Source organism: Prionailurus bengalensis, chromosome D1, assembly GCF_016509475.1.
Source record: "Prionailurus bengalensis isolate Pbe53 chromosome D1, Fcat_Pben_1.1_paternal_pri, whole genome shotgun sequence".
NCBI classification, from domain to species: domain Eukaryota; kingdom Metazoa; phylum Chordata; class Mammalia; order Carnivora; family Felidae; genus Prionailurus; species Prionailurus bengalensis.
Genome location: NC_057346.1, coordinates 57042325 through 57069243, shown reverse-complemented (window position 1 = coordinate 57069243; position 26919 = coordinate 57042325). Strand labels below are relative to the sequence as shown.

Here is a 26919-nt window from a genome sequence, read left to right as displayed (position 1 = left end):
AGTCCCTTCTTGTAGAGGATTAGGGTGAGCCAGAGAGCTGAGTCTCCCAGCCTCCCAACTTTCCAGCCTTCCTGGGTTGAACTTTTTCTGAATTCTCAAGTTCCAGATGTGGTAATGTTCCTTGCAGTCACAAAGCAAGTATGGAGGCCTGTCGGGAGTTTGTGTCAGGATAGACAGCTAATGGAAAGACTGGCTGCCTGATGGGGAATAAAACAACATTTACTGAACATCTGCTATGTATTGTATCCATGCTGGCTCCCCACATATTACTGACATAACCTGTTGGTAAGACCAAGTTTACCATGATAAGGGATAATACCACTTCTCAAAGCTTTGGCACGATTCAGAGTGGGGAGGCAAGGTCAATATTTGTTGAGAATTGAAAGTTTGTTTTAAGGCAGGTCCTTTAGTATGGGGAGGGAGGTGGAAGAGGGAGGCTTGACTGGGATCGGGTAAGAATCATGATACAACAGTTTGTTGGTGGAAACAGAAGATAAGGATTTTGTGCACAGAGATTCAAAGAATCAGAGGCACACACTCTGTTGATGGTTTCCCTTGAAGAGTCGAGCAGTCTTTCAAGAAGTTCCTGTAATGAACAATCAAGCCATTTGCTTGAGCTGGTCAGTCTGGGAAGAGTAAGAAGAAAAAATGCTAATGAAGACAGTGGAATTGCAAGGTCAAGTTAGTGCAGACCATAAGATGTGGTTCCAGGCTTTCAGTGTCCAGGCTAAACATGGGGTGGAAGGATCTGATTGTCGGTGGGTGCTTTGTGTACTGGGATGTAGGGATTACAGGCCCTGTCACAGATGAGAAAGCAAAGGGGCCACTGGTCCAAAACCACACAGCAGGATTGCAGCCAGTGGGGATTGAAACCTGGGCAATTGCTTCTAAAGCCAGTGAGTGTGCATGGAGGGAAGGGGTTCAGGTCCTCAGGTCTTGTGGTAAATTGGGGCCTGGATGAAAGGGAGAGACAATCTAGGGATGGAAGAAGGAGGTGTTAACTTGGAGGGGTCAGGTGCACATGGAAGGGAATGGGTTCAGTTTGACCTTGTGGCCTCGGAAGCACTTGAAGGTTATAAGGAGAGGGGAGGGCAATCGTCCTCAGTGGGGCCTACTGTATCCCAGGCCTGAGACAGCCCCCCTAGATGCCTCTCTTAGATGAGGAAACTGCTCAGATGTTTCCTCTGAGATGAAAGGGCATGTCCAGGCTCACACAGCTGCCGGTGGCAGAGCTGGGGTTCGAGCCTAGGTCTGAGGACTTTGAAACCCACACTCAGCCCCACACCTGCCTGGAATTTTCTTTTTTGCAGCTGGGAGGTGGCTGGAGGAGGCCAGACTTTGAGCCTTTCCAGCAAAGAACAGGCAGAGAAAAGTAGTCCTCTCTGTCAGGCTACTCTCTGAAACCTTCCTCCCCATCACCATGGATCCAGCTGGTGTGAAGAATACTGACTCTTGTCATGGAGGGGGCAGGGAGACCCCAGACCAGAGCCCAGAGGCTCTGCCTCTGCCTTGCAGACATTCAGAGTTTATCCTTCAGTGAACTGAAGGTCTCTGACAGACATTCAAGATGACTGTCTGACTGGCTAGCTAGCTAGTTTAGCTTATCTAAACAGACAAGTCTTCTGAGAGACAGCCAGACCAATGACTTACCAGCTGATGGACATGAGTTGGCCTGTGTGTGGCCAGCCATGTAACCAACTGACAGACACACAGACCCCTTGCCTGCCACTCTAGGGGCGTGGGCTCCAGCCCTGGGAACCACCTGGCCTACCTAAAGCCCCCAAACCTGGTTGCTCACCTGGGAGAGAAACAGACTCCGATTTTTTCCTGGAGCCTGACTTCCTGCCTCTCCCCTCATTCCCACAGGATACCCAGTCCCAGCCCAGGTTCAACTCCACAGCTGCCCGCTCTTCTGTCAGGGATGACCCCTGACAAAGTTTTCACCGGATGGGAAGGTCCTCAGAGATGTCACATGAGGAGGACCTACCTTCCTGGTCTCAGGATCCTCCTGTCGAGCGGAGCTTTGTCCTTATTCACAGAGTTGGACTGTTTCCTGCCAGCTCACTCAGAGGCCTCAGCCCACAGGAAGAGCTTGGAGAGGTCTGGCTACCTGCCTGACCAGCCCCGTTCAGTGTTCAGTGATCAACTGACCACCCTGCGCACTAACTGGTGGCTGCTTTCAGATCCCAGGGGCCACAGCTTCCCTCTACTAGACCACAGGAAGGTGGAACATTCTAAGCTGGTCCACTGATCTTCTGTCCCCCTCCCTCATCCATATCCTGGACTTCTTTCAGAGCTGGGGCTCCTGGTCAGCGACTTCTGCCCGCCCCCCAACTCAGCTCCAGCCTCATCATCTGGTTGGCCTGACCCCTTGATGTTATTGGGTGGGCACTGGCCTGGTGGCCTGGTTAGGCTTGGTTGGGTTCAGACAGAGAAGAGCATCTCCCCCTCATCCATACTGTGCAAGGAACATGGAGTGATGTTGAGGTTAACACCTGGGCTTGAGTCCCTGCACCAACATTAATCAGCAGAGCTAGCTACTTCTGAGCCTCTGTCCTCGTCAGATACAGAGATAACGAGAGCACCAAAGGCACAGAGCTATGGAGAGGTTTGCATGCATGTGAAGGCTGAGTTGCATGTAAAGTGTGTAGCCCAGAATCTCTGCTGTAGTAGGTGACCGTCTATGCTGGTGAGTGGAACCAGGGCTTGCAAACGTCCTATCAGCCTCCTCTGGGCAAGTTCACCTGGAGCCCCCTCACCTCCTTTTCTCCTCAGTGACCTCCGCAGAGCCCATCCCACCCCCACTTCACTGGGCCAGCCCCTTATCTCCTCCCGGTCAGGTGTCACTTTTGTTTCAATATCTCCTTGTTTCCTCTGAATACTTACATCCCCCATCGGGACTCCTCCCCAGCCACACACACTTTCATTTCCTCAAATTCCTCAAGCTATCTGAATAGACATTTCTCCAAAGAAGATAAACAAATGGCCAAGAAGTAAGTGAAAAGACTCAACATCATTAGTCATTAGGGAAATGTTAATCAAAACCCTACAAGATATCACTTCATGCCCACTACGATGGCTATCCTCAAAGAGACATGATAATAATTCTTAACAAGGATGTGGAGACATTAGAACCATCCTATGCTGAGGGTGGGAGTATAAAACAGCGCAGTCACTTCGGAAAACAGTTTGGTAGTTTCTTAAAAAGTTGAACAGAGTTGCCACATGACCCAGGAATTCCGCTCCTGGCTACATACCCAAGGGAACGGAGAACACATGTTGACACAAAAATGTGTACGATACATGAATGTTCACAACACCTGATACAATCCAGATGTCCTTCAACAGATGAATGGATAAACAAAATGCGATTTACATCCACAAAATAGAATGTTGTCCAGCCATAAAAAGAAAGGAGGTACTCATATGTCCAACAACATGGAGGCACCTTACACATTATGCTACGTGAAAGCAGCGAGGCGCAAAATAATTACATATTGTACTATTTTGTGTATATGAATTTATATGAAATATCCAGAATAGGCAAACCCAGAGAGCCAGAAAATAGATTAGTGGTTGCCAGGAGCTGGAGGGGAGGCAGGACTGCTAACAGGTATGTGGTTCCTTATTGGGATGATGAAAACGTTCTGGAATTAGTGGTGATGATGTATAGCTTTTAGAATATACCAAAAAGCACTGAATTGTGTACTTTAAAAGGGTGAGTTTTATGGTATATGAGTTATATCCCAATTAAAAAGAAATTCCTCAGGCTCTCAGGTACCTCGTGTGAGGAGCACAAACCCTTGGCTGTGGTGGTTCCAGGCCTCTGTAGCCCCTCCCTGATTCTGCCTTCTGGGTCTGGAGATGGAGAGTCCCTACCCCCTACCTGGGTCAGAGGTGTCCTGAGTCCATTTCCAGACTCTACAAGGAGCTTGTTGAATGAGGGGAAACTCCTGCCAGGTTGAGAAACATAAGAAACAATGGAGGAAGCTTCCGCAGGAAGTGGGGCCCCAGGAAAGGAGGAAGGCCAAGGTGGTGGGGGTTTCCATCTAGGTGGAGGCATGGAGTCTCCCAAGGCTGGACTTCAAGCTCCTCACCGATAGTAAACATCAGGAGGGGCGCCTGGGCTCAGGTCATGATCTCATGGTTTGTGGGTCAGAGCCCTGCATTGGGCTCTGTGCTGACAGCTCTGAGCCTGGAGCCTGCTTCAGATTCTGTGTCTCCCTCTCTCTGCCCCTCCCCTGCTTGCACTCTCTCTCTCTCAAAAATAAATAAACATTAAAAAATTAAAAAACAAAACAAAAGAACATCAGGAGGCCCCAGGAGATGCCCTTGTGGGGGTTCAGCTTTCCTCTCACTGCAGTGAGTAAAATGCTGACATGTTACCGGTTTCCGTGGAAAAACCCAGACATGCCTGATGGGGCCAAGGGTCCAGGTTCTAACCATAGCTCTGCTTCCTGAGTCATCACAACACTTGGGGAGTTCAGTTTGTCCAGGGTGAGGGAGGTAGTTAAATGGGATGACCTCTGAGGGCCATTTCTGCACCAACTAGCAATATGGTTTGATTCATGAGTTAGAGATTGGGCAAGTTAGCTCTATGATTACATGCAGGGTGGTGCCCTGTGGGGGTGTTGGTAACTGTTTTGAACTACTCCCAGGAAAAGCCTTTACCTGACCGTGGACCAAGCCTTGACCCTGCACCTGACCCCGAACCTGTGATCCCACACCGAGCCAGACAGACCCACAGCCACTCAGCCTCTATGAGCACCAATGTCTCACAGATACAGGCCCAAGGGGGTCTAAGTCTGCACATTCTTACTCCTGGAGACCTTGCTTGAAACTTATGTAGTGTGGCCAGCAATGCCTCCCTAGAAGGAAGGTTTATGCTGGGAAAGGAACGAAGTCACTGTGTGATAGGTGGTTCCCGTTAGGATCTGGCCAGCATGGGCACGTGGGGCACATACCCTCTTAGGAAGGGCCCTCCCATCACTGGGACTCAGGGAGGCTGAAGGTGCTCAGACTCTCAGATTCTCACCAACGCCTGGAATACCTTGGGCGACCTGAGTCAGGGACATCCTCTGGGATTCCATCTCTACCCTCACCTCCTGGATGTCTGTCCCACAGGTCCAGTGGGTGAGGAGCCCCGGATGTCAGACAAGGACACCAAGGCCATGATGAGCACAGAAGACATACCTCAAGGCAAGGCCAGCCCAAACTCTCAGGACTTGCAACGAAGTGTGTTCTATAGCATCAAGGTATCTCTCAGGGCCTGCCGGGAGCAGGGGTGTCCGGACCTGGCAGAGAAGGCCGTGTAACTCCAAGCAAGCTGCTGCTTTTCTCTGAGTCTCAGTTTCCTCGTCTGTAGAATGGGTGGCTGTGAGAATCAAAGGGACAATCTACCAAAGCATTTAGCTTAGTTTTGGGCATGGAGAAGAAACAAGGGCTGCCCCGGAGGCAGTGGGGCACCAGTCTCCTTGCCTCCCCATGTCCCTGCAAGGAAAGAGAAGGACCCCAGAGATCCTATCTGTATGAATATCAGGGAGCTCTGGCTCCACCAAGGGCAGCCCTAAAAATGCAAGTGACCCCTGGGCGCCGGGGCCTGTGCCGAGTGACGTCTTGTTTAGTCCTTGCAGTCACCCTGAGTGGCAGGGATGTCGTCCTTGCTGTGTGCAAGAGGAAACCAAGACTCAGGAACAGAGAGACTGTTTTTAAGCTCTGGAATAAACACCCTTCTTTGAAGCAAGTTTTCCTTCTCCTGGGAATACTGCCAGTTCACCAGGAGGGAGGCCAGACGTTTAGGGTGGAGTTGGGTGGGGTGGGCAGTTTGGGGATTCGGTGTGTGCACGTGGTCTCCCAGAGGAGCTCTAAGGGGAGGACCGGGTGGAGTGAGCAGGGAAGGATCCGGGAGAACTTCCCGGAGAAAGGGGACAGGGTGGTGGAATAGGGAGGACGGTCCAGTCTAGCCCAGGTGGGCTCTGAGGGTCAGAGTGACTCTCATCATTCTTGGCCCCACAAAGACCCTACTCTCAGTCATGTGGGTCTGAGGTGGCACCCAGGACAGCTTGTGTAGTTTTTAGGCCTGTGTGAGAAGCCATGGGCTACTCCAATAACTCTCTCTTTCTCTCGCCCCTCTTGTTCTTGGCCCTCCCGCCCTTACTCTCTCTCTCTCCTGTGTGTCTATCTCCTCTGACTCTATTTCCCCATCTTTATTCCTTGCTCCTCCCTTCCCCCAACTCCGTCTCTGTCTCCCAACCACCACCCTCTCTAACTGCATCCCCACCTGTCTCCCTGCTGCCCCGCCGGCTGCCACCGCCTTGGCCCCTCCGGCAGTTCTTCGTCCTGTGCCACAGCCTGCTGCAGCTGGCACAGCTCATGATCTCCGGCTACCTCAAGAGCTCCATCTCCACAGTGGAGAAGCGCTTCGGCCTCTCCAGTCAGACCTCAGGGCTGCTGGCTGCCTTCAATGAGGTACTGGCCCTGGAGCAGTCACAGGGGTGGGTGTTCAGGGCGACTCTCACCTGGCCTCCTCATCCTCCTCTCTCACCACCCCGACATAGGCCCTTCCCCTCCTGGTGCCCACAGGCGACCCCATTACAGCTTCCTCCCCTAAGATGTTCTCCTCAGCCAGCTCCTTCCTCATGTTCCGGTAGAGAAACTGACCTCTGCCTCCCTGTAACGTCAGAGCACTGGCAGTCCTGCCCTCAGGGGCACTCTAACGGGGGGTATGGGGTATTTTAGAGCTAGTCAGAATTCCCGTGTCCACCCACTCTCCCTTTGGTTCCTTTACCTTTCCAGGGACCTGGCTGTTGCCTGTCCCAGGAAGGACTCAGAGGAAGTCACTTCAATAGTAGAGGGAGAGATTTAAATTAGATCAAAGGCAGAACTGTGGACCAGTGGGTGGTGGGGGAAGGGAGCCATACCATGGGATGAGTGTCTCTTCAGAGTTGCCCAGAGATCCACAAGTCTGGGGCCGACAGCCAAGCGATGAGGAGGGGACAAGCTACTTTGGGGGGATTTAGAGATCAGGGTACAGCTGTGCCCCAGCCCCCCCCTCCACCAGATGTTTTCCACCTCAGAGAAGGGCCACTGTCCACAGTACCCTTTCTCCCCTCCCCACAGCAGATTTCTGTGCAGTTGTCTCCCCCTGGGGTGATGTGTCACATTCAACCCAAGGCCTGCCGACTACATGGCACCCTCAGATATCTCTCAGACCCCACCTCCAGATGTCAGAGGTGGGAAGGAAAGGTCATTACCTAGCTCTGGGACCTTAGGGAAGCCACTCCACCACTCACCCCACCCCCCCCCAACCCCCCAGAGCCTCAGTGTCCTGTCTATAAAATGGAGAGTGGCTACCTTCTCAGACTTGGTCCACCTACCAACTCTCTTGCAGATACTGCCTCACCCCCCCACAGCAGCGAGGAGCCTGGGGCTCAGGGCGAGTGTCACAGCCAAAAAGCAATGGGCAGCACATTTCAGCTTCTGGTCGTAGAGCCTGCCCCATCGCTGCAAGCTCTCAAGTCCCCTCCAGTGCCCACATCCTAAGTTTTTTATTCTAAGGCTTGAAATTCCAAGAAATTCTTAGTCCCCTGGCTTTAGATTTTATTTGTTTGCCTCAATTGTGATATCCCAGAAACTTAACAACCCTTTCCTTAACTGTCCCCCCTCTTCCGTGTTCTAACATGGGGTCCAACCCATTTTCCAGAATGAAATTGAACTGCTAGCCTTGTCTGCTCTGCCCTCATTTCTCTCCCCTAATGGGACAGTGGGGACCCTCCTAGGGGGACCCAGAATCTGCATAAGAGGGGCCCAGATGATTCTCATTCAGCCAGCTAGTCCTTTATTCGGATGGGAACCCCAGATTGGTGACAGAAGTGAGGGCGGTGCTGGCCTGTGGCAGCTCTGCTCCATTCGAATGGGTCCCCTCATCCCTCGGCAGGTGGGGAACACAGCCCTGATTGTGTTTGTGAGCTACTTTGGCAGCCGAGTCCACCGGCCCCGACTGATCGGCTATGGGGCTGTCCTTGTGGCCCTGGCAGGCCTGCTCATGAGTCTCCCACACTTCATCTCGGAGCCATACCGCTACGACCGTGCCAGCCCCGGTAAGACCAGGAAGGGCTGGGCTGGAGACGTACGTGAGGAGCCGCATTACCATGCACCAGGGCCCATCCCCAGGCCCGTTGGTCAGAACGGGCATTTTCTGTTCCTCTCCACTCCCTCAGTCCCAGTCCGGGTGGGTCCTTCTGGCAGTCCTGGAGAGTGGGGTTGTCTTGGGGCGGAGGGCTGAAACCCTCTGATCCTCTCTTAGTGAGGGCCTGCTTATATGTCACTGTATTTTTGAGGTGGGGTGAATTACAACACAGCCTCCGTCAGGGCCTGGCACGTAGTAAGTCCTCGGGAAAGGATTGTGAAATAGTAATAACGGTGTCACATACCACTTATGGTGTACCAGACACTGTTCTGAGTATTTAGGTGTATTCATGCATTTATTTAGTCCTCACAAGAAGCCAAGATGTTAATGAAAGAATGAATGAGTGAATGAACAAATTAAAAAATGAAAGAATTTTAGAGAGGAGTAGTGAAGCCCCTGTTTAGCCCAGTGAGATTTTGTTGAGGGCCTATTGGACAGATAGATGCCTGTCCCTTGGAGAACAACCTAAGAAGCCTGAGCTTTATTCCTTCTCTCTCCCATCCACCCATGTATTTACCCATCGATCCCTTCACCCCTCTACCCATTGATCCATTCACCCATCTATCTACCTATCAATCCATTCACCCATCTATCTACCCTTCGATGCATTCACCCATCTAACTACCCACCCATCTATCCACCCTTCCATCTATCCATCTATCCTCCATCCATCCATCCATCCATCCATCCAGTGGTCCACCCAAGAAACCCTTCATGCTGCAGACTTTTTGTCAGGCCCTCTCAGGGGACTCAGTATTGCCTCCAGGGGGCTCCCAGTCTGGGACAGGAGACGGGCAAAGAAAAACCCTACAGTGTGTCCCTTGTGTGAGAAGGGAGCCCATGCCCCAGCCTAGCATCATGGAAGGCTTCCAGGGGAGGAATGTCTCAAAGAGCATCCTTCCTCCCTCCCTCCCTCCCCTGCCTTCTCATCAGCTCACATCCTGGGGCTCCCACTCTGTAGCACCAGCCCTAGGAAAGAGTCCAACTCCTTGGGAGTCAGCCAGAGAGAGCCACTAGAGCCCTGAGTAGACTGTAGTGTGGGGGAAGGAGGGCATTTCGAGTGGAAGGAACCACAAGGGCAATGGCAAGGGAAGTAGAGAAGTAGATAGTGTGCATGAAGAGCTCAGAGCTGTTATCTAGGCCTGAGTGGAAAGCGGTCAAGAGGCTTGATTGGAAGGCTGAAAAAAAAAATTTTCTGTGTCCAGAATTTCCACTTTCACAGAGCTTTTTCTGTACAGAGTCATACATGTTCTTCTCCATCCTCCCTGCCATACAACACCCCTCTGCCACAGGAGCCCTGTGAAACCCTGAGTAAAGCCTTCTCCTGCCTGAGCCTCAGTCTTCGATGAGAGACTAGGCTCAGTGACCTCCGAGCCCCCATCCTGCTCTGGTATTCCAGGCTATTTCATTCACTCATTCTTCACCCAAAATTAATTAATTTATTGTTAATACTTATGTGCCAGGCCCCTGATAGGCACTAGGGTTACTAGGGGTGGCCAAAGAAGACAGGGCTCTATGACAATCATCACATTTAATGGCTAGTAGGTGCTGTGTGTGGGCACCACTCACCACTCTTAACATTTACAGCCTTATAGCAGGTATTCTCTCAGTAGCCCATTTTACAGGTAAGGAAACCAATGTTCAGAGACAGGGATTTCCCGAAGGCCCACAGCTAGTGGAGCCATGACATGTCCAGGTAGCTTGGCCCTAGAGTCCCTGAGCCACTGAATTATTGTGCTTCTGAGTTTCTGTAGAATTTCCATTCTAGGAGACTCTTTTGACAGATGAGGAAACTGAGGCCCAGATGGGCTGAGGGCCTCTTGTCAAAGTCTCCCAGTCTTCTACCCAGGCAACCTTGGTTGAAGGTCAGGGTCCTTGACCCTGGTTCACGTGGCTTTTTCTCAGAGTCCTGGCTTCTATAAAGGGCTGGGCCTGCCACAGAGAGAAAGCCACTTCTACACCCACATTTGGGATAATAATAGCATGAGGGTCTCTTTAAGTTTTCTCACCAAATATTGGTGAGCTACAGGGAACAACTGTCTGGTACTAAATTAAGAAATTCCCCTTTACTGAACTCTGCATCGGTGTCCTGAGCTGACACTGAGCCCACCCAAAATGAAGGCCAAGGGCACTAGAGCCCTCCACAGTCCAGGCCCACCATCCCTCCCCTGCCCAGCCCTGCCCTCAGCCCTGGCTTTGCCCCTCACCCTCTGTGAGCCAGCCATGCTGAATTTCTCAAGCCCCTGGGTTTGCATATGCTGTGACCTCTCCCTGGAACACCCCTTCCACCTTCTCTTTCTGGAAAATCTTGTTTGTTCTTCTTGGCCTTGTTCAAACTCTACTTCCTTTGACAGCCCCTCCCTATCCCAGAGCCATGGTCACCATGGTATTTCTATATACCTCTGCTCAAAAAGGTGGCATAGGGTGGTTTTAAGACATAGACTCTAAGTTGAGCTTCCTGGGTTCCAATCTCAGCTCTGCTTTTGCCAGTTGCTGCCTGAGCATCAGTTTCCTCATCTGTACAATGGGAGTAATGAGGGCAACCATCCTCTAGGTTTGTTGGGGGAGGGAGTCAAATGATTTATACACACATCACTTAAAATGCTACCTTGCATCTGGTGCATGCTCTGTAAGTCTTAGCTATTGCCATAATATTTTTTTTATCATCTCTTAGTGGACATGCCACAGGATTTTGAGGCTTCTCTGTGCCAGTCCAAAACCTTGGTCCCAGACCCAACCCCAGCTCCCTCCAACAGCAGCTGCTCAAGCTACACGGAGACCCAACATTTGGCTGTGGTGGGGATAATGTTCACGGCACAGACCCTGCTCGGTGTGGGCGGTGTGCCCATTCAGCCCTTCGGCATCTCCTACATCGATGATTTTGCTCACAACAGCAATTCGCCCCTCTACCTTGGTGAGGACCGGGGTCTGAGGGAGGGCCAGGCTCAGAGGAAGGGGTATGAGAGGCTAAGATAGGGGCTGGGCATGAGTCCCTGACCTCTGCTCCATGTGACCAGTAAAGGTCCAGAGAAGACCCAGAGTTTCCTGGGCCTAGCCAACTGCTCTTGCCTATTAGAGACTGGGCGGGCACTGATCTGCTGAGGGAAGCCAGGGCCAGAGGAGACTAACCCAGCCTTTGTGTTGCAGGGATCCTGTTTGCAGTAACCATGATGGGGCCAGGCATGGCCTATGGGCTGGGCGGTCTCATGCTGCGCCTTTATGTAGACATCGACCGGATGCCAGAAGGTGAGCCTCAGGAGCGCACAGTTGTCCCCGGGGGCACACAGATGCTAGCTAGCTTATGGATTGCTCATCTAATAGGAGACAATGAGCCAGGGGACTCAGGTTCAAATCCCAACAACCCCACTGACCTTGGACATGCCTCTTAACCTCTCTGAGCCTCAGCTTCTTCATCTTTGAGATACTCTCTGTCCTGTCCACCTCCCAGAGCTGCAATCAGAATCCAATGAAAGCTGAAGATAAGCTGTAAAGCACCATCAGACAGGGGAATGGAGAAGCATGCAGGAGAGAAGTTCTGGAGCAGGACTCAGATGCTTGGGCCTACCTCAGATGGAAACTTACTGGGTTGACCTCTAAGGACCCTTCTAGTTCTGACCACTTAAGGGTCTGGGAACCTGTGCCGAGGGCACCATTTAGGGAACCTCAGTCACTACTCCAGGTAGTAGCTGGGGTGGGCCAAAGAGTAGGTTGGAAGCTTGGCCTGAAGGCGCCAGGAGAGGGCAGTGGTAGGGGTCCCCGTGCTTTGGCACCCTACAAGGAATAGGAGAGGATTCCTTTTTAGAACAGGTCACTGTGGCATCTCAGCTGCCTGATTGTCACATCTAAGCAGCTCTGAGCCCCAACCTATGCCTTCTACCTCCTGCTACTCAGAAGTCCCATCCCTCACCTGGAGATTTTCAGCAAGCTCTAGAAAGCTCAAGGTCACACACGTATGAATGGATGGACACGAAGATTCTGCTTCTTGTTCTCTGGTTTTTGCACAAAGGTGCCTCCAGGACAGGTCTGGGCAGCTCTGAACAGGTCTCACTAGGAATAGCCCTGCCCCGCCTTCCTCTCTTCTAGAAAGCTGGGGCCAGGAGCCAAGCGTGAGCTCTGGTTATTGTCCTTAGGTTTCCCAGACACGTCCCAATGCCGGGGAAGGGCGGTGTGTGTTTTCTGGCTCTGTTGACACCATCCTGGCAGATGTGGCACCTTCACAGGCAGATGTGGTGTTCCTGTGGACTGACCTCCCTACACTTTCTCTATGGGGGATTTCAGGGGTGGGCGTGGCGTGTCTGCTGCAGGCACAGCTGGGTGTGTGAGAAGCGGAGGAGTCAGGGAGATACGTGTGCTGACGCTCGCCAGGCTGGCACAGAAGCAGGGGAAATAATAGGTGGAGGAGGGATTTAGTGCAAAAACCAACTTCATTCCCAGCTTTACAGATACATTTGCTGAATGCCAGTTGTGTACTCTGGCCCCTGGCCAGGTAAGCTCAGGACCAATCACCTGGGAACCAGCCCCGCTCATGGGGTTGGTGTCATTATGCATCTGTGTCTTTATAAAGTGTTTGCGGATGCTATAGCAATTGAAGGAGGAGGTATCTGACTCAGCCTTGAGGTCAGGGCTTGGATGGGAGATGTGGGTGTTCCAGCCAGGAGGCACATCTGGAATAGTCTAGTCCTGATTACACCTTGGGAACTTGTTAAAGGTAAGACTCCTGGGTCACCTTCCCACCCCACCCCGTGGTAGTTTTAAGTTGGTCTTGGGTATTTTTGACAAAAACTCTGGTGATTTTGATGAGAATCTTGGGCTGAGAAGCACAGGAGTAGCCCTGACCATAACTTAATAATAATAATAATAATAATAATAAATCACAACAGTAACAGTAAGATGAGGAAGATGAGCAAACTCCTATACAGCACATACTCTGTGCTGGCACTATTCTAAATGCTTTACATGAGTCAGTTTCTGTGATTCATCACCTGTGATATAGGACTACTACTGTCTGTATTTTACAGAGGAAGACACTGAGGCACAAAGATGTTAAGTAATTTGCCCAAGATTGTTATGTTAGTAATGGGAATTCAGACTCAACGGTCCATTTCCAAAGTCCATAACATCGACCATTACACCCAATGCCTGGGTAGTTGAAAAAGCTGAGGTCCAAGAAAGGTCAAGGTCAGATGCGATGTAACTGGCAAAGCCACCACTGAAGCCCAGGTCCCCTGACTCTTGGTCCAAGTCACCTCACGTCTCAGAAGCCAGTCCCACGATGGTGGGATCCTGATCCTAACATCACTATGGTCTTCTCTTTCAGGTGGTATCAGCCTGACCTCAAAGGACCCCCGATGGGTGGGTGCCTGGTGGCTGGGCTTCCTCATCTCTGCTGGTGCGGTGGCCCTGGCTGCCATCCCCTACTTCTTCTTCCCCAGGGAGATGCCCAAGGAGAAGCATGAACTTCGCTTTTGGCGAAAGGTCTTGACGGTCTCAGACTCACCTGTCAGCAAAGTAAGCCCCCTCCACATCCCCACCCGAGTCCAGGCTCCAGCCCCACCCACTTGTTCTCCTTTGTAACCTTAAACTTCATCCCTCCCCGGCACTGCACTTCACAACTTGCAAATCCATTCCTGTCCAGGCTCCACAGCATCCGCCTACAGCCCCACGCAATGAGTATGTCTGGCCCCTTCCACAGCTGAGGAGATTAGGGGCCAGAGGAGGAAATGACCTTCCCAAGGCCACAAGGCCACTGAGGGCATCACTGGGATGAGAACCCCAGCCTCTCTGATCCCATGCCCTGTCTCTAAACACTACACTTTGCACCTCTTTGCTCATCACTTCATGGTTTTTGTGAGTTCTAGCCGTGCTGTGCCGGAGTAATATTGAGAGCCAGGGGGAGGGGAGAATGGGTGGGAAGGTCTGAGAAGACTTCTCTGAAGGGGTGGAAATTGAGCTGGACTTTGAAGGATGGTGGGAGCCTAGAGAAGGGCGTTCTAGGTGTGGACACAGTAGGTCAAAGAGTTCAGCTGTTGAAATGAATCTGGCCTTTTTAGAAGCAGTGAGGGGACAAACACACATTGAGTGCCTCCTCTAGGCCAGATGTCAGGCCGACACTGGAGCTCAGCACATGGCCTCTACCCTTAAAATAGGCATGGCCTAGTGGGGACAGAGATTCATAGATAAGTAACAAGCCATGAGGTGCTGGAAGACATCTCGCTGAAACCCCTGCTCGGCTGTGGGGCAGGTGGTCTTTCCTCAGAAGAGACCCACTGGGCAGATCAGATGACTGGTCGGGGGGCCTCCCTGTTTTCCACAGACTCACCAACACACGAGGCCCTAAAAAACAATACATTGGCTCCAAAGTACAAAAGAAAATGACAAAATAGAAACGTTTCTTAGAAGTTCAATATACAAGTAATGTCAGCTTGATCAGGTTTTCTTTAATACACACATTTCATGACATTCTGAAAATCTGTACATTTGATTTTCTTGTTTCCCAAGTTCTCACACACACAACGTTTCTGTGACCAAATGTGTGGAGTTCTTCATGCCGATCAATTCTCGGCGATACCAACAAGGTGTCCCACTCAACCCTGACACTGTCTACCTGGAGGTAGCATCTGATCCCACAGGTTAGGGCTCAGATTCACAGTTGAAGTCCCACTTCATTTGCAGACAATAGGCTCACCCCCTGGTTACCCACAACTTCTGTCCTACTTGGCTGCAAATCAGGTTCCCACAGCCCCCTTCTTGGATTCCATGATTTTCTAGACTAACAGCTCACAGAACTCAGGAAAGGACTTACATTTACCAGCTAATTATGTAACAAGGGATATGATAAAGGGCATTGCTGAACAGCCAGATGAGATTACATAGAGCAGGGTCTGGGAGAGTCCCCAATGCAGGAGCTTCTGTCCCTAGTGGAGTTGGGGTGTGTCACACTCCTGGCACGTGGATGTGTTCACCAACCTCAAACCCCATACTATTAGGATTTTTGGGGGGCTTTCTCCATATGGAAATGATTGTCCTTAACTCCATTACCAGCCCCTCTCCCCTCCCTGAAGAATTGGGGGTGGGGGTGGAGGGGCCTGAAAGTTCTAAGCTTATAATCATGGTTTGGTCTTTCTGGTGACCACTTCCCATCTAGGAGCCCACTGAGAGTCATCTCATTAGAACAAAAGATGTTCCTCTCATCAAGGAAATTCCAAGGGATTTGGGAGCTTGGTGATAGATGCTCCCAGCACTTAGGAAATTATACAGATCTTAGGGCTCCATGTCAGGAACTGGGGTCAAAGACTAAGTATTAGAAGATTCTCCTAAGCACTCTTATTTACAAGAGTTTTAGGAGCTCTGTGTCAGGAATATATATATATATATATATATATATATATATACACACACATATATATATTTGTTTATTTATTTATGTTTATATATTTCTTATTAGTAATTGTGGAGAAATCACAATCACAAATTATTTGTTGCTAAGTAGTTCTAATTTCAAAGAGATGATTTGTAAAAAAGACTGTTGAATATTTTGCAACAAGAATAATTCTATTTCATGAGGCAGGTTGGTGCATTTGAATATGCTTGCTGTGATGTGAGCAAGAAAGTTTGGGCCTTGGAGAGAGGGCTGAAAATGTCTTCACCTAGAAAGGCTAGAATTTGAGCCCAAGTCTGTCTGACCTCAAACTTGGCTGTTCTATGACCCTCATGACCCATCTCCCTCTGCCCCCACCAGCACCACCGCCACCACCACCACTGGAGCAGAGGGTATATACACGGGACACCAACAAGAATTGATATTAGAACAGCCAATAGGGGCCAGAACAGGAAAGGCCTTGCCTGCCAGCTTTGAGAGCAGCAGGCAGCCCTGCAAGGAGGGTAAACAGGGGTCCCGTGGCTCTATCACTAGGTTCTAAGCTGAGAAAGGGACAGAGGAAGTGTGTGGACGTGGCTGGGGGTGGGGAGACTGATGCAGCAGCCGTGGCTGCGGTCCAGGTGGGAACCGGTGCATTGGCAGTGAGGCAGGCCAAAGGGAGGAGTCCAGGAGCCTCCCAGGAGGGAGATTGCTTGGGCCCCGATGCTGCTTTGCTATGGGGCATCCAGGATAGTGCAGGGCTGGGCTGATGCTGGGCTTGGAGGCAGGAGAAGGCAGGCCCTGCAGAGGGACCAGTATCATGGGAAGAAGACAGCTTGAAATCACAGATGGCACTTACTGGTTCTGCCTAGCTCAGGCCAGAATTTGAACGAGGTAAGGATTCCTAGAACTTGGAGGTGAGTTCTTAGAAGTAGGGGTAGTCATAGAGGAAGAGAAGAGCCTGGGTTTTTGGTTATGGGCAGTCTCCAAGTTGGGCCTTAAATCTGAGCAGAGAACAACCACTTGAGCCATGGGGTGGCATCTGTGGGAGAAGCAAGGGTGAGACATGTGTCAGTTGTGTGACCTTGAGCCAGTCACTTCCCCATTCTGTTCTGTCATGGAAGACACTGAGGTTGGATTCCTGGAGCAATATTCTGTGTGCCTCGAAGTCTAAGAAGGCACAGTTTTTGGAGTTGAAGCTGCTGTGATGCAGAGATTTGGGTTTTAAGAGCTGCATCTCTGTGATGCTTTGAAACCCTGGCTCCCCGGCTGTGAACCTGTCTGGCTGTCTGGATTCATTCTGTCAGCACATTGGGGATGGGGAGTGAGGAAGGAAGGGGGTGAGAGGTTCTTAAAAAAGAACCGAAGGCTGAGAACATGATGATCTGCTTCCAGCAGCTCTCAGGCAATAAATATTGATGTGGGAGGAATTGTTCCCCCGCCTCCTTGAAGCTGCCTTGGCCAGCTCTGCTCGCAGTTACTCAGACTGGCCCAGCCCACTCAGGCCACTGAAGAGGAGGTAGATGGACGAAGAGGAAGGGCCCAATTAGGCAGAACTGACAGCCAGAAAGTCCAGGCCCGCAGACATGGGAAGTGTAGCTTCTGTAGAGAGCGGGAACAGGCAGGGGGAAAAGTGAAGGGAGGCTATTTCTCACATCTCTTCAAGCATCTTCTCCCAGGCTCAGGGGTCCCCTAAATACCCTCCTATAGTAAATGCAGTTTTTAAAGGTGGTGTGATGGTATGTGATATAAGGGTCGTGTGACCTGGCGAAGGTCTCTGACCTCAGTCTCCTTATCTCTAAAACGGGCAGAAGATTGGACAAGGGTTTACCAGATTCAAGGACGTCTTCTCTAAATGGCTCCCTATCTCTGGAGCAGTACATGAGCCCTTTCCCTGTGGGAGAAAAGGGTGCCGTCCACAGCCTCTGCCCCAAGAAGCTCTCAGGTAATGAAGGCAGGCCAGACTCAGACAGACTGACTGACAGCTCAGGTTTCTCCAGGGTCGGTGCTTAGAGTTCTCTGCCTACAAGGAGGGGAGCATGAACAGTCTCCACAGAGAAGACTATAAGATGGTAGGTGGGGGAGGCTACATGGACGTGAAGGGGCAAAAGCTCTGCTTTCCTGCCTTTGATTCTGCCCATGTGTCTGTGGCCTCCTGGTGGCTACCAGACATCCTTCTCAAAGTGAACCAGGGCAGGTCTTACCTTTCTGCAAGCCACAGTGACCCTGTCTATAACCAGACAGTCTCTAAGTCAAGCCCCAGGACTCCTGGCAGATGGCTCTCTAGAGCCTGTGGAGTAGAAATGGCCTCTCAGGGGCTCCCCAGCAGGTCATCCGGTCCCATTAGGACCCCATTCAATCAGCAACACTCCTTTGCCCTCCACACCCTCAGGTCCCTCTTAGTGCCTACCCTTGGGTCTAGGCAAGGGGCTGACAAAGGCCTCATCCTTCAAGATCCCCTGTCCCTGCCCAGCCTCTGAGCACTGCTGGCTTCTGTCACCTTCTCTCGGTTCCAATTTCCCAGGAGTCTCCATGTCTGTCATTCTAGGCTGTCTCTCAGAGTCTGGGATTCTAATATTATAAAGTTCTAAATTTTGTATTTCTAGTAAAGATTCTCAAGTACTTGTGTTCTATTATTCTAAGACTCTATGCCTCATATGGTCTGTGACTCCAAAAATTCATATTTCTACATGGTTACAATTTGGGCCTGTGAGTCTAGGAGTCTGTGAAATCTGTTTCCTCCCAATTGTTAACCTGATGTGCTTCTTTGGGAGAATGGTCAAGGATGGGGACAGGAGTGGGCAGTGGCAATGGCCCTTAAAGCCTAGGACTTACGGCCAGCTAGGAGGCTTCTGTTCCCTTTGGACTTTGTGCTCCTTTTACAGCCCCTGTGAGGTCCAAGGTGACTTGTGTCTCTCTTATGCCTGGTACCTCTCCCTTGCAGTAACTGCCAACAGCCTAGGCTGGCTCATGTCCCTAGCAACCCAGGCCTTGTGACTACCCCCCCCCACCCCTCCTCAACTCTCTAAAGTAGAAGGTCTTGTGTGATCATCCAGTTCAACCCCCACTCTATCTTACAGATGGAGGGATTCAGGCCCAGAGAGGGTCAAGGTTGTTCCCAGAGCTGGACCAGTACCACCCCACCTTGCACCAGTCTATATAAGGCCAGGTCTTGGCCCCAAAGGGCTAAAGTGAGTCCTCCCCCACTTCATGGCCTGGTGTAGATCAGAGCTTCCTCAAACACTGGGGCTGGAAGGCACTTTGGGGTGACCTGTTTGAGTGGTTTCAACAGAAACCCAAAGGTGCCACCATAGGGAGAACCCCAAGGGTGCCACCATATGGAGATTGAAGAGAGGTGTCCGCAGTAGAACTAAGGGCCTTCCACCTCCCTGAACACACACGTGCACACGCACGTGCGCACACACACACACACACACACACACTTCAATCAGACAGATTCTACTTTTATGTGTTTTGATACCAGTCTTTTGAGTGAGGTTTCAATTGGGGAAAGGGTTTTGCTGCTAAAAACCCAGTTTTCAAAACACCGATCTAGTCCAGTACCTCCGTTTGACTGCCGAGGAGACTGAGGCTAAAGAAGAGAGCTGACTGGAAGCTGATTCTGGCCCAAGAGTTTCCTTGGTGCCTGAGATGTCTGAGTGCCGGCCTAGCGGGAGGCCAGCAACAGGAGTTAGACATATGGTGTCTGTACCAAACCAGCCTGGGTATGAATCCTGCCTCTGCACTTATAATTCTGAAATCCATAAAATGGGTATAATCACAACGTTCACATCTTGGGGGTTTTGTAAGAATGAAACAAAGTGTGAAGTGGGTTGTTCAATGCCTGACAACCAGGAATGCTTGTTCTTAGTATCTTTCTCTGCTCCAGCCAGCTCTTTAGAGTTTTGAAAAATAATGGAAAAATTATCTTTTTTTTCCTAATATTCTTCTTACAGCTCACACCAAATTCACGTACAGTGCTAATAAAAGAGTGGGGAATTAGGCTGACATCTATTGCCTACTCTGTACCATGCATTGTTCTAAGCCCTTGGTATGTATTATCTCATTTAATCCTTGTAATCCACCCATGAAGTAGATGCAGCTATTACCCCCATTTAACACCTGAGGTGCCGAGTTACAGAAAGATTAAATAACCCGACCACATGGCTAGTGAATGGTGGAGCTGGGATTCAGACCCAGGAAGAGCATTGCAGGACCTGGGCTGAATCACTCAGCCGAGACCAAGAAGCAGGAAAATAGAAACAGCAGCAAAAGTTTGTCAGAATGAGAGAGAGAAACATAGGAGCATGGACCACAAAGATGAAGTCAATTGTTATAACTGAACCACTTATTTGGTTCTGAGCTTTCTGGTAGTCAAAGGGAAAAGAGAGGCATGGCCTGTTGCACGGATCTCAATACGAGAAAGCCCGAAGCATGTCACAATCTTCTGTGAAGCTCAGATCTCTAGGCACTCTGCTAGAAACACGACCTCCCTCCCGCAGCAGGTAGGAAGTCTAGCAGATAACCCCATTCCCTGTGGCCGCTTGCCGTGGCCACCTGTGATGGAAGCTGAGGGCATCACCTGCCAGGGTCAGCGTGGCTCCGTGGGGTCACAGCTCCACATAGAGCTTTCCAGGAACCCAGCTTCCTCTGAGGATGACTCCCTGGAGGCCCGGCAGACAGGGTCCTTTCATGTGGGGGACCACACATGGTGTCCGGTGTCCCGCAGGCTTGCAGCAGTCAACACACGGCCCCGAGAGGGGAAGTTCTAACCAGCTCACTAGCGCAGGCCTGCTGACCTGGGCAAACCACAACCAGATGTGTCCAACTCCAAATCACAAGGCTTTCAGTTTCAGGAGCTGGCTCTTAGTCAGGAGTCCTCCGAACAGATCTGGAGAGAGAGGCGGGAACTTGTGGAGAACACAGGACTGGAGCTAGGTCAGTGCTCCAGATAAGGCCCAAGTAAAGTCCCTTAGCATGGCCCTCCCAACCGCCCAGCTCCTGCCCCAGCAACTCTTACCCATAGTCAGGATGGCTTCCCCATCACTTTCTGCACTGATAGACCCCTTCCCCCCAGCCACACTCCTGCTAGACTATGCCCTTGCTTCAAATAACCTCTTCCTTCCAGTCCACAAATCTCAAACCTCACTTCTCCTGGATGCCTTCCCTGACCTCCCAGCTCCTGAAGGTCTGCCCCTCCCCTCTTGTCTCCAAACCCCATGCTCTTTTTCACAGCATGAGACAGTGTGGTACTATAGGACCCACATTTGAGAACCTGCTCTGCCCACTGCTCCCTAGGTGACACTTCCCTTTCTGGGGCCTCAGTTTCCTTTTCTGCGAAATAGGTGCGGTAATAACCCCTTCACCAGACTGCTACGGGAATCAGATGACACAGTGGATGTGAAAGTGCTGGGTAGACCATATAGGGTTGTACATGCAGACACTGTGGTTGACTTTACTGTTTACATCAAAACAAGGAACTCACAAGGTTCTGCTTGTCCAAGGTTCTGTCTTGTCCAAAGGTCAAGCCTGTCCTTCCATCCCTGATAAGAAATGCTGGGAAGTTAATAGTTTACCTTAGCCCCTCCTGCTTCTGTTTCTGGGAAGTACCCCAGGCCTAGTACCCCTCCCTGGGGTCCCAGGACCTTCCTGCACCGCCCTCCATAGCTTAGCTAGGACTAAGAAAGGCGTAAGGAGATTCCCTGATTTTCTTGAAGACAGTGTGTCCAAAAGAAATATTAGGTGAACCACATATGTAATTCTAAATGTTCTGGCAGCACATTCGAAAGTTAAAGACATTAATTTTAATAATTAAGTTAACCCACTATATCTAAAATATTCTCATTTTAGCACATCATAAATATGAAAAAAACTAATGATGAGGTATTTTCCCATCTTTTTCATATCAAGTCTTTGAAATGCAACCTGTATTTGGTATTCATGGCACCTCTCAGTTTGGACAAGACATAATCCTGGTGCTCAGTGACCACACATGGCCGGTGGCTGCTGTGTCAGCACAACTCGAAGGTATAAATGAATAACAGACCCCCGGTAACTTACCCAGAGTGGGTAAGACCCAAAGTGTGGGCTCTCAGGCCCCTCCACATAACACCACAAAGGTGCCTCCCAATTATGCCTGTCTTGCATCAGGGCCTCCAACTCACAGGGCTTAGTGGATAAAGCATGAGTTTTCTACTCAGGTAAGCTTGAGCTCAGATCATAGTTCTGTGCAATGTTGAGCAAGTTACCTCACTTCGCAGCTTCTTTGCTCAAGTGTGAAGTGTAAGACCCCTTCCTTTGCAGGTCCCAGGGAGGATGGAGCAGGAGCCCACATACTGGTGGCCTGGCATATCCTGGAACCCCCATTCTGCTAGGCCCCTGGGGTACTCAGTGTGGACGTTTTGCCCTATTCCGAACCAAACTGAACCCACTTCTGAGCAGTGTACAAGCTTGCCTGCATCACATTAGCATCTCCTTTTGATCTCATTTTTCTTCCAAGAGGCCAGCATTGGCCGCACCCATTGCCTGTTAGAGACATCTGTTGCGTTTCTTCTTTTCATGGATATTTATCAGATGCCCACTATTTTACCTCAGGCCCTATGCTAGGCACCAAGGTTTCAACAGAGAATAAGATAAAGATGATCCCTGAGCTCTTGCAGAGCTCAGAGCCCAGCAGAGGAGAGACCCTGAACAAGGTTTGACTTGGACGTACATGTATATGTAAGATCGTTATTTTCTCTTCAAATCAACTTACCTTCTACTCTGAATGCCCATCTTGCTGGATTAGCAAGACACTCAACTTCAGCCTTTCTTAGGGTTCCCCCACCAAGGTGAAGCAAAGGTCCTGAGGTCTTACAGGGTGTTGAGGCACCAGAGAGGTCTCACCCCCAGCCAGCAGGCATCAGCAACAATCCATTCTGGCCTGTTCAGAGCCAAGAACAAATGGAACACTGCTGGCCCCTATTGCTCCCGATGAGGTGACAGCCCCATACCCTCTTCTCTTTCAGAGTGTTTCCGCACCCACAGGCACATCTGGGCAGAATGTCTGGCACCCAGCTGACTGCCTGGGTTGTGTGTCTTCCAGGGTGAAGATTCTCCCTCTGAGCAGAGTCTGCGGGAACCTCTAGAGAAGCAGGATGGCCTAGTCCAGATTGCACCAGACCTGACTGTGATCCAGTTTATCAAAGGTAAGAGAGCTCAGGCCAGGATATGGGGAAGGGGGACCAGAGGGGCATTTGAGGCTGCAGGGGATCCAGCCCCTTCCTGCCCTTCTTGATTTATCTTTCACACCTACAGGCCCCTCATGAGCACCATACACTCCTGTAAGTCTTTGCTTATATGATCTCCTCTGGCTGGAACATCAGTTTTTATTGCTATCTATCAAAATCTTCCTGTCCCTCTAGGTCAAGCTCAAGTGCTACTCCTCTCCTTCCCCCAGCAAGCCTGGCTCTCCCTCCTCTCAGCTCTCTGAACCCTCAGGGCCAATAATCCTTGCTCTGCTTCTCTCAAGGACTATTAGGAGGAGCAAATGGGGTGATGAATGGAAAGCCTTTTGTATAATATATAAAAAAAAACAACTTTACTTATATAAGGTGCAATTATTATTTCGATTACCACCCGTGCCCTATTGCTATTATTCTGACCATGTCCTGGGACAGTAAGGTGAGCTGTCTATGGTTTAGGAAGGTGATAACCACAGGGTTTGCTTCAACACCCATCCCTGCTCCCACTGAGGACTTTTGAAACAGGAAGTAAATTAGGCCCAATTCTTGGAAGTGTGTCCTAAGACTTGTTGTTGGGATGCCAGTAATCCAGCCCCCAGTTCTTCAGTATCCCCAGGGAATGTGGGCAGGGGGGTGGGGGGTGGGAGGGGGCTGGACCTAGAGACAGGAGGGGCTTTGACTTCCTAACCTCAGATCACCCACAGCTGCTGGAAGGCCCCAGCACACTCTCCATAGGAGAGTTTATTAATCACTGCTTTGGCTTCTGCCCAGAGGGAAGCTGGGGCCAATCAATGAAATTGGATCCTGGAGCGGGTGTCCTGGGCAGATAGTCTCTGGCTGTTTCAGCTTCTACACGAGCCTAGAGGAGACTGAGGCAGGGCTAGCCATAGGCCCTGAAGTTGGTCAGCAAGCTTGACTTCTGAGCTTTACTGCTGAGTTCTGGGGAGATCATTGTGACCTGAGGTTTGGCCTTGACCACATGGGACCATGGGGGAGCCAGAGGGAGGAGGAATCATGGCCCTTAGCTGCAGGAGGCCTAAACTCTTAGGGGAAAACAGTCCCTGAGTTAAAGAAGGTCCTTGTCTGGGGGAAACATAGTCCCTGTGCTGGGAGAGATCCTATTCAATGAGAGAGACACAATCTCTGTGCTGGGGGGTGGGGGGGTTGCTGTCTAATGGAGGATACATAGACCCTGAATGGAGGGAGAAAATGCTTTGTCTAATGGAGGAGAGCTGGCCTCTGTGCTGGAGGAGGCCGCTGTCTGATGGGAGAGATACTATTGTTGAGTTAAGGGAGGCCCTTGACAAATGGAAGAAACATAGTCCCTAAAGTGAGGGAAGACCTGGCCTCTGAGCTGTGAGAGGCTCCTGTCTGATAAGAAAGACATGGTCTCTGAATGGGGAGAAGCCCTAGCTTATGTGATAGAGGAGACACTGTACTAAGCTAAGGGAGGTAGCTACCTAATGGAGGTGCCCCTGGAGTTCCCCTTTAGGTATCCCTATCTAAGTGAAAGGCATAGCCCTGCCTCTAGGAATTTTCCATCTGTTCTAGGGATAGGCTGAAGATGTTGAAGAGAGATAGAGGATGGGTACAAAGTGCACTGCAATGATTAGCACAGGAGAATGGGATAGAAACAAGGAGACAGACCTCTGGAGTCAGGCAACCAGAGGGGCACAGGAATGTGGAAGAGGCAGGGGAGGTAATAGCAGACAGAATGACCTTTACATTCGGAGTTAGGAAACCTCTGGAAACTCCTAGCCGTGGCCCAGCCTCTCTAGGGGAACTTGGGTGAGTTCTGTGGTACCCGTCTGTACAATGAGGCCAGTCCTGGCCAGGGTAGCTCATGGGAGGGAAGGAGGCCAGAGCAGCTGTCTGGGGTAAAGGCCACATGTGATACCTTCTCATTCCAAGTGCTGGCTGAATGCGCTGCGTGGCAGGGACTCAGGACAGGAAGCAGGCCTGGGACAAGGAAGGGGGATTCCACAGCCCCAGCTCCTACCCACCCTGCCTAGACTATTTGTCTTTATTTTCTGGCGCCTAAGGAAACAGTTCCTGGCCTGGCCCAGAGGGCCAGAGGGCCAGAGGGCCAGCTGACTGGGCTCTGGCCATGCTCTAAGGACAGATAGAGATCTCAAGTGACAGAGGCCCTGGTCCTGCCACTGCAGGAACAAAAGGGACCCCCCACTTGGCCCAGAAGAGCCCCATGGCTGTCTTTCCCTACCAGTCCCGACTGCCAGGTGGTTTGCTCCTCTGATCTTGGAAAGGCCTTTCCTCCTCTCTCCCCTACGCCTCCAGTTAACTTCCACCTCCCCTCCTGCAGGCAGAAACACGTCTTTTCTCTTTTGATGTTAGTGGAGAGAGAGTTGCGCATGTTAGAACAGGAAGCATTCCTGGCTGTCACCCTGGCTGCCCCAGCTGATGAAGGCCCTGAAGCTCTTTCAGACTTACCCCATGTTACATGCCCTTTGGGTTAGCAGATCTGCAGTGAGGAAACCTGTATGCTGGACATCAGTTTAGGAGCTAAAAGGAGACCGGGGAGGTCCGTCAAAGCCAGACCCGTCACTTCTATGCCTTTCTCCGTGCCTTTGTCCCTGCTGCGTCCCTATAGGGATTCCTTTTCCTTCAGACCCATTCTTCAGGCCCTACCCCTGTCCTGCCTTGAGAAGCCACCCAGCACTGAGCCTGCTCAGTGTTCACCTTCTCTGGAGGTCTTGGTCCTGCTCCAACATCTTGATAGTTGATCATATATGGGCCTGTTTGTCCATTTGTTCATTCCCTCATTTATTCCATAAATATTTATTGAGCGTCTGCTATGCCCCAGGCTCTGGAGATTCAGCAATTAACATAACAGTCAAAAATCCCCCCTGCTCTAAAAGAAGTTTATATTCTAGTGGAGCGACTAGAAAATGGCTGAGTGAGTGAAACATGTGGTATGTTAGGTAAAGTGCTATGGAGAAATATAAACTATTTCTGTTTTGCGCTGGGGACACCAGAGGGAAGACGAAGGGCCAGGTTGGTTTGGAAAGAGCTAGAGCAGGACAGGATGAAAAGGACTAAGTGGGAAAACTACGATGTGAATGGGTAGAAATGGAATGAGGTGGGATGACATGAATGAACTAGAATCAAATAGAACTACATGGAATCAAAGTTTGGATAGAATCAAACGGAAAGAAGCATGATTAAATAGTGTGCAATCTAACTCAATGGAATGTAATGAAACAGTTTCAAAAGCAGAATAGAATTAAATGGACAGGAGTCCATTGTAATGGGATAGAAGCGAATGCAGTAGAATTAAATGAGATGGGATGGAAGGAATAGATCTGTCTAAACTGCACAGGGCAGGATGGGACAGAAATGAAAGAATGGCTGGCCTGCCCACTCTGACCTTCTCCCCACTTCCCCAACAGTGTTCCCCAGGGTGCTGCTGCGGACCCTGCGCCACCCCATCTTCCTGCTGGTGGTCCTGTCTCAGGTGTGCATGTCATCCATGGTGGCAGGCATGGCCACCTTCTTGCCCAAGTTCCTGGAGCGCCAGTTTTCCGTCACAGCGTCCTACGCCAACCTGCTCATAGGCGGCCTCACCATCCCATCGGCCATTATAGGCATCGTGGTGGGGGGCATCCTGGTCAAGCGCCTCCACCTGGGCCCCATGCGCTGTGGAGCCCTCTGCCTGCTGGGGGCGCTGTTCTGCCTACTTCTCAGCCTGCCCCTCTTTTTCATGGGCTGCCCTACCCACCGGATTGCAGGCATCACCCACGAGCCTGGGTGAGTGTGTGCAAGAGCGCGTGAGCATAAGCAGGCGGGGAGACGTGTCAGGGAGGGGGCCAAGACAAGGCCAGATGAATTAGGGGACCCATCTACCTCAAATCTCACTTTCCACCAGCACCTTCTCCTCCCCTCCCCACCTACCTTCAGAGCAGTGGGACTTCTGTCTCCGGGTCTCCGGTGAAGGTGTCAGACATCACTAGAAGGGGCAGGGAACATCACAGACAGGACAGTTTGGGTCTGCGGAAAGATGGAAGCCAAGGCAGGGCAAAGCCACTCGTGGGGATGGCGTCTCCAGAGTGGCCAAGCCCTGTGAGCCAAGGGGAGGTGAGACAGAGGCCACGTCAGAGAGCAGGACCCAGCTCAGCCTGAGGAACACTTAGTTT

General features: G+C 50.9%; 1 protein-coding gene across 3 annotated transcripts in view; it reads left to right on the top strand.

Annotated features, from left to right (window-relative positions):
* SLCO2B1 (solute carrier organic anion transporter family member 2B1) overlaps nt 1-26919 on the top strand; it is a 56755-nt gene that overhangs the window by 7406 nt on the left and 22430 nt on the right. For all 3 annotated transcript variants that reach the window (XM_043580236.1, XM_043580235.1, XM_043580233.1), the window contains exons 2-9: nt 5125-5255; nt 6331-6468; nt 7937-8099; nt 10863-11102; nt 11336-11434; nt 13506-13696; nt 22630-22732; nt 26176-26533. In XM_043580236.1, the coding sequence (XP_043436171.1) occupies nt 5125-5255; nt 6331-6468; nt 7937-8099; nt 10863-11102; nt 11336-11434; nt 13506-13696; nt 22630-22732; nt 26176-26533 (1423 nt within the window). The remainder of the gene's footprint in view (nt 1-5124; nt 5256-6330; nt 6469-7936; nt 8100-10862; nt 11103-11335; nt 11435-13505; nt 13697-22629; nt 22733-26175; nt 26534-26919) is intronic.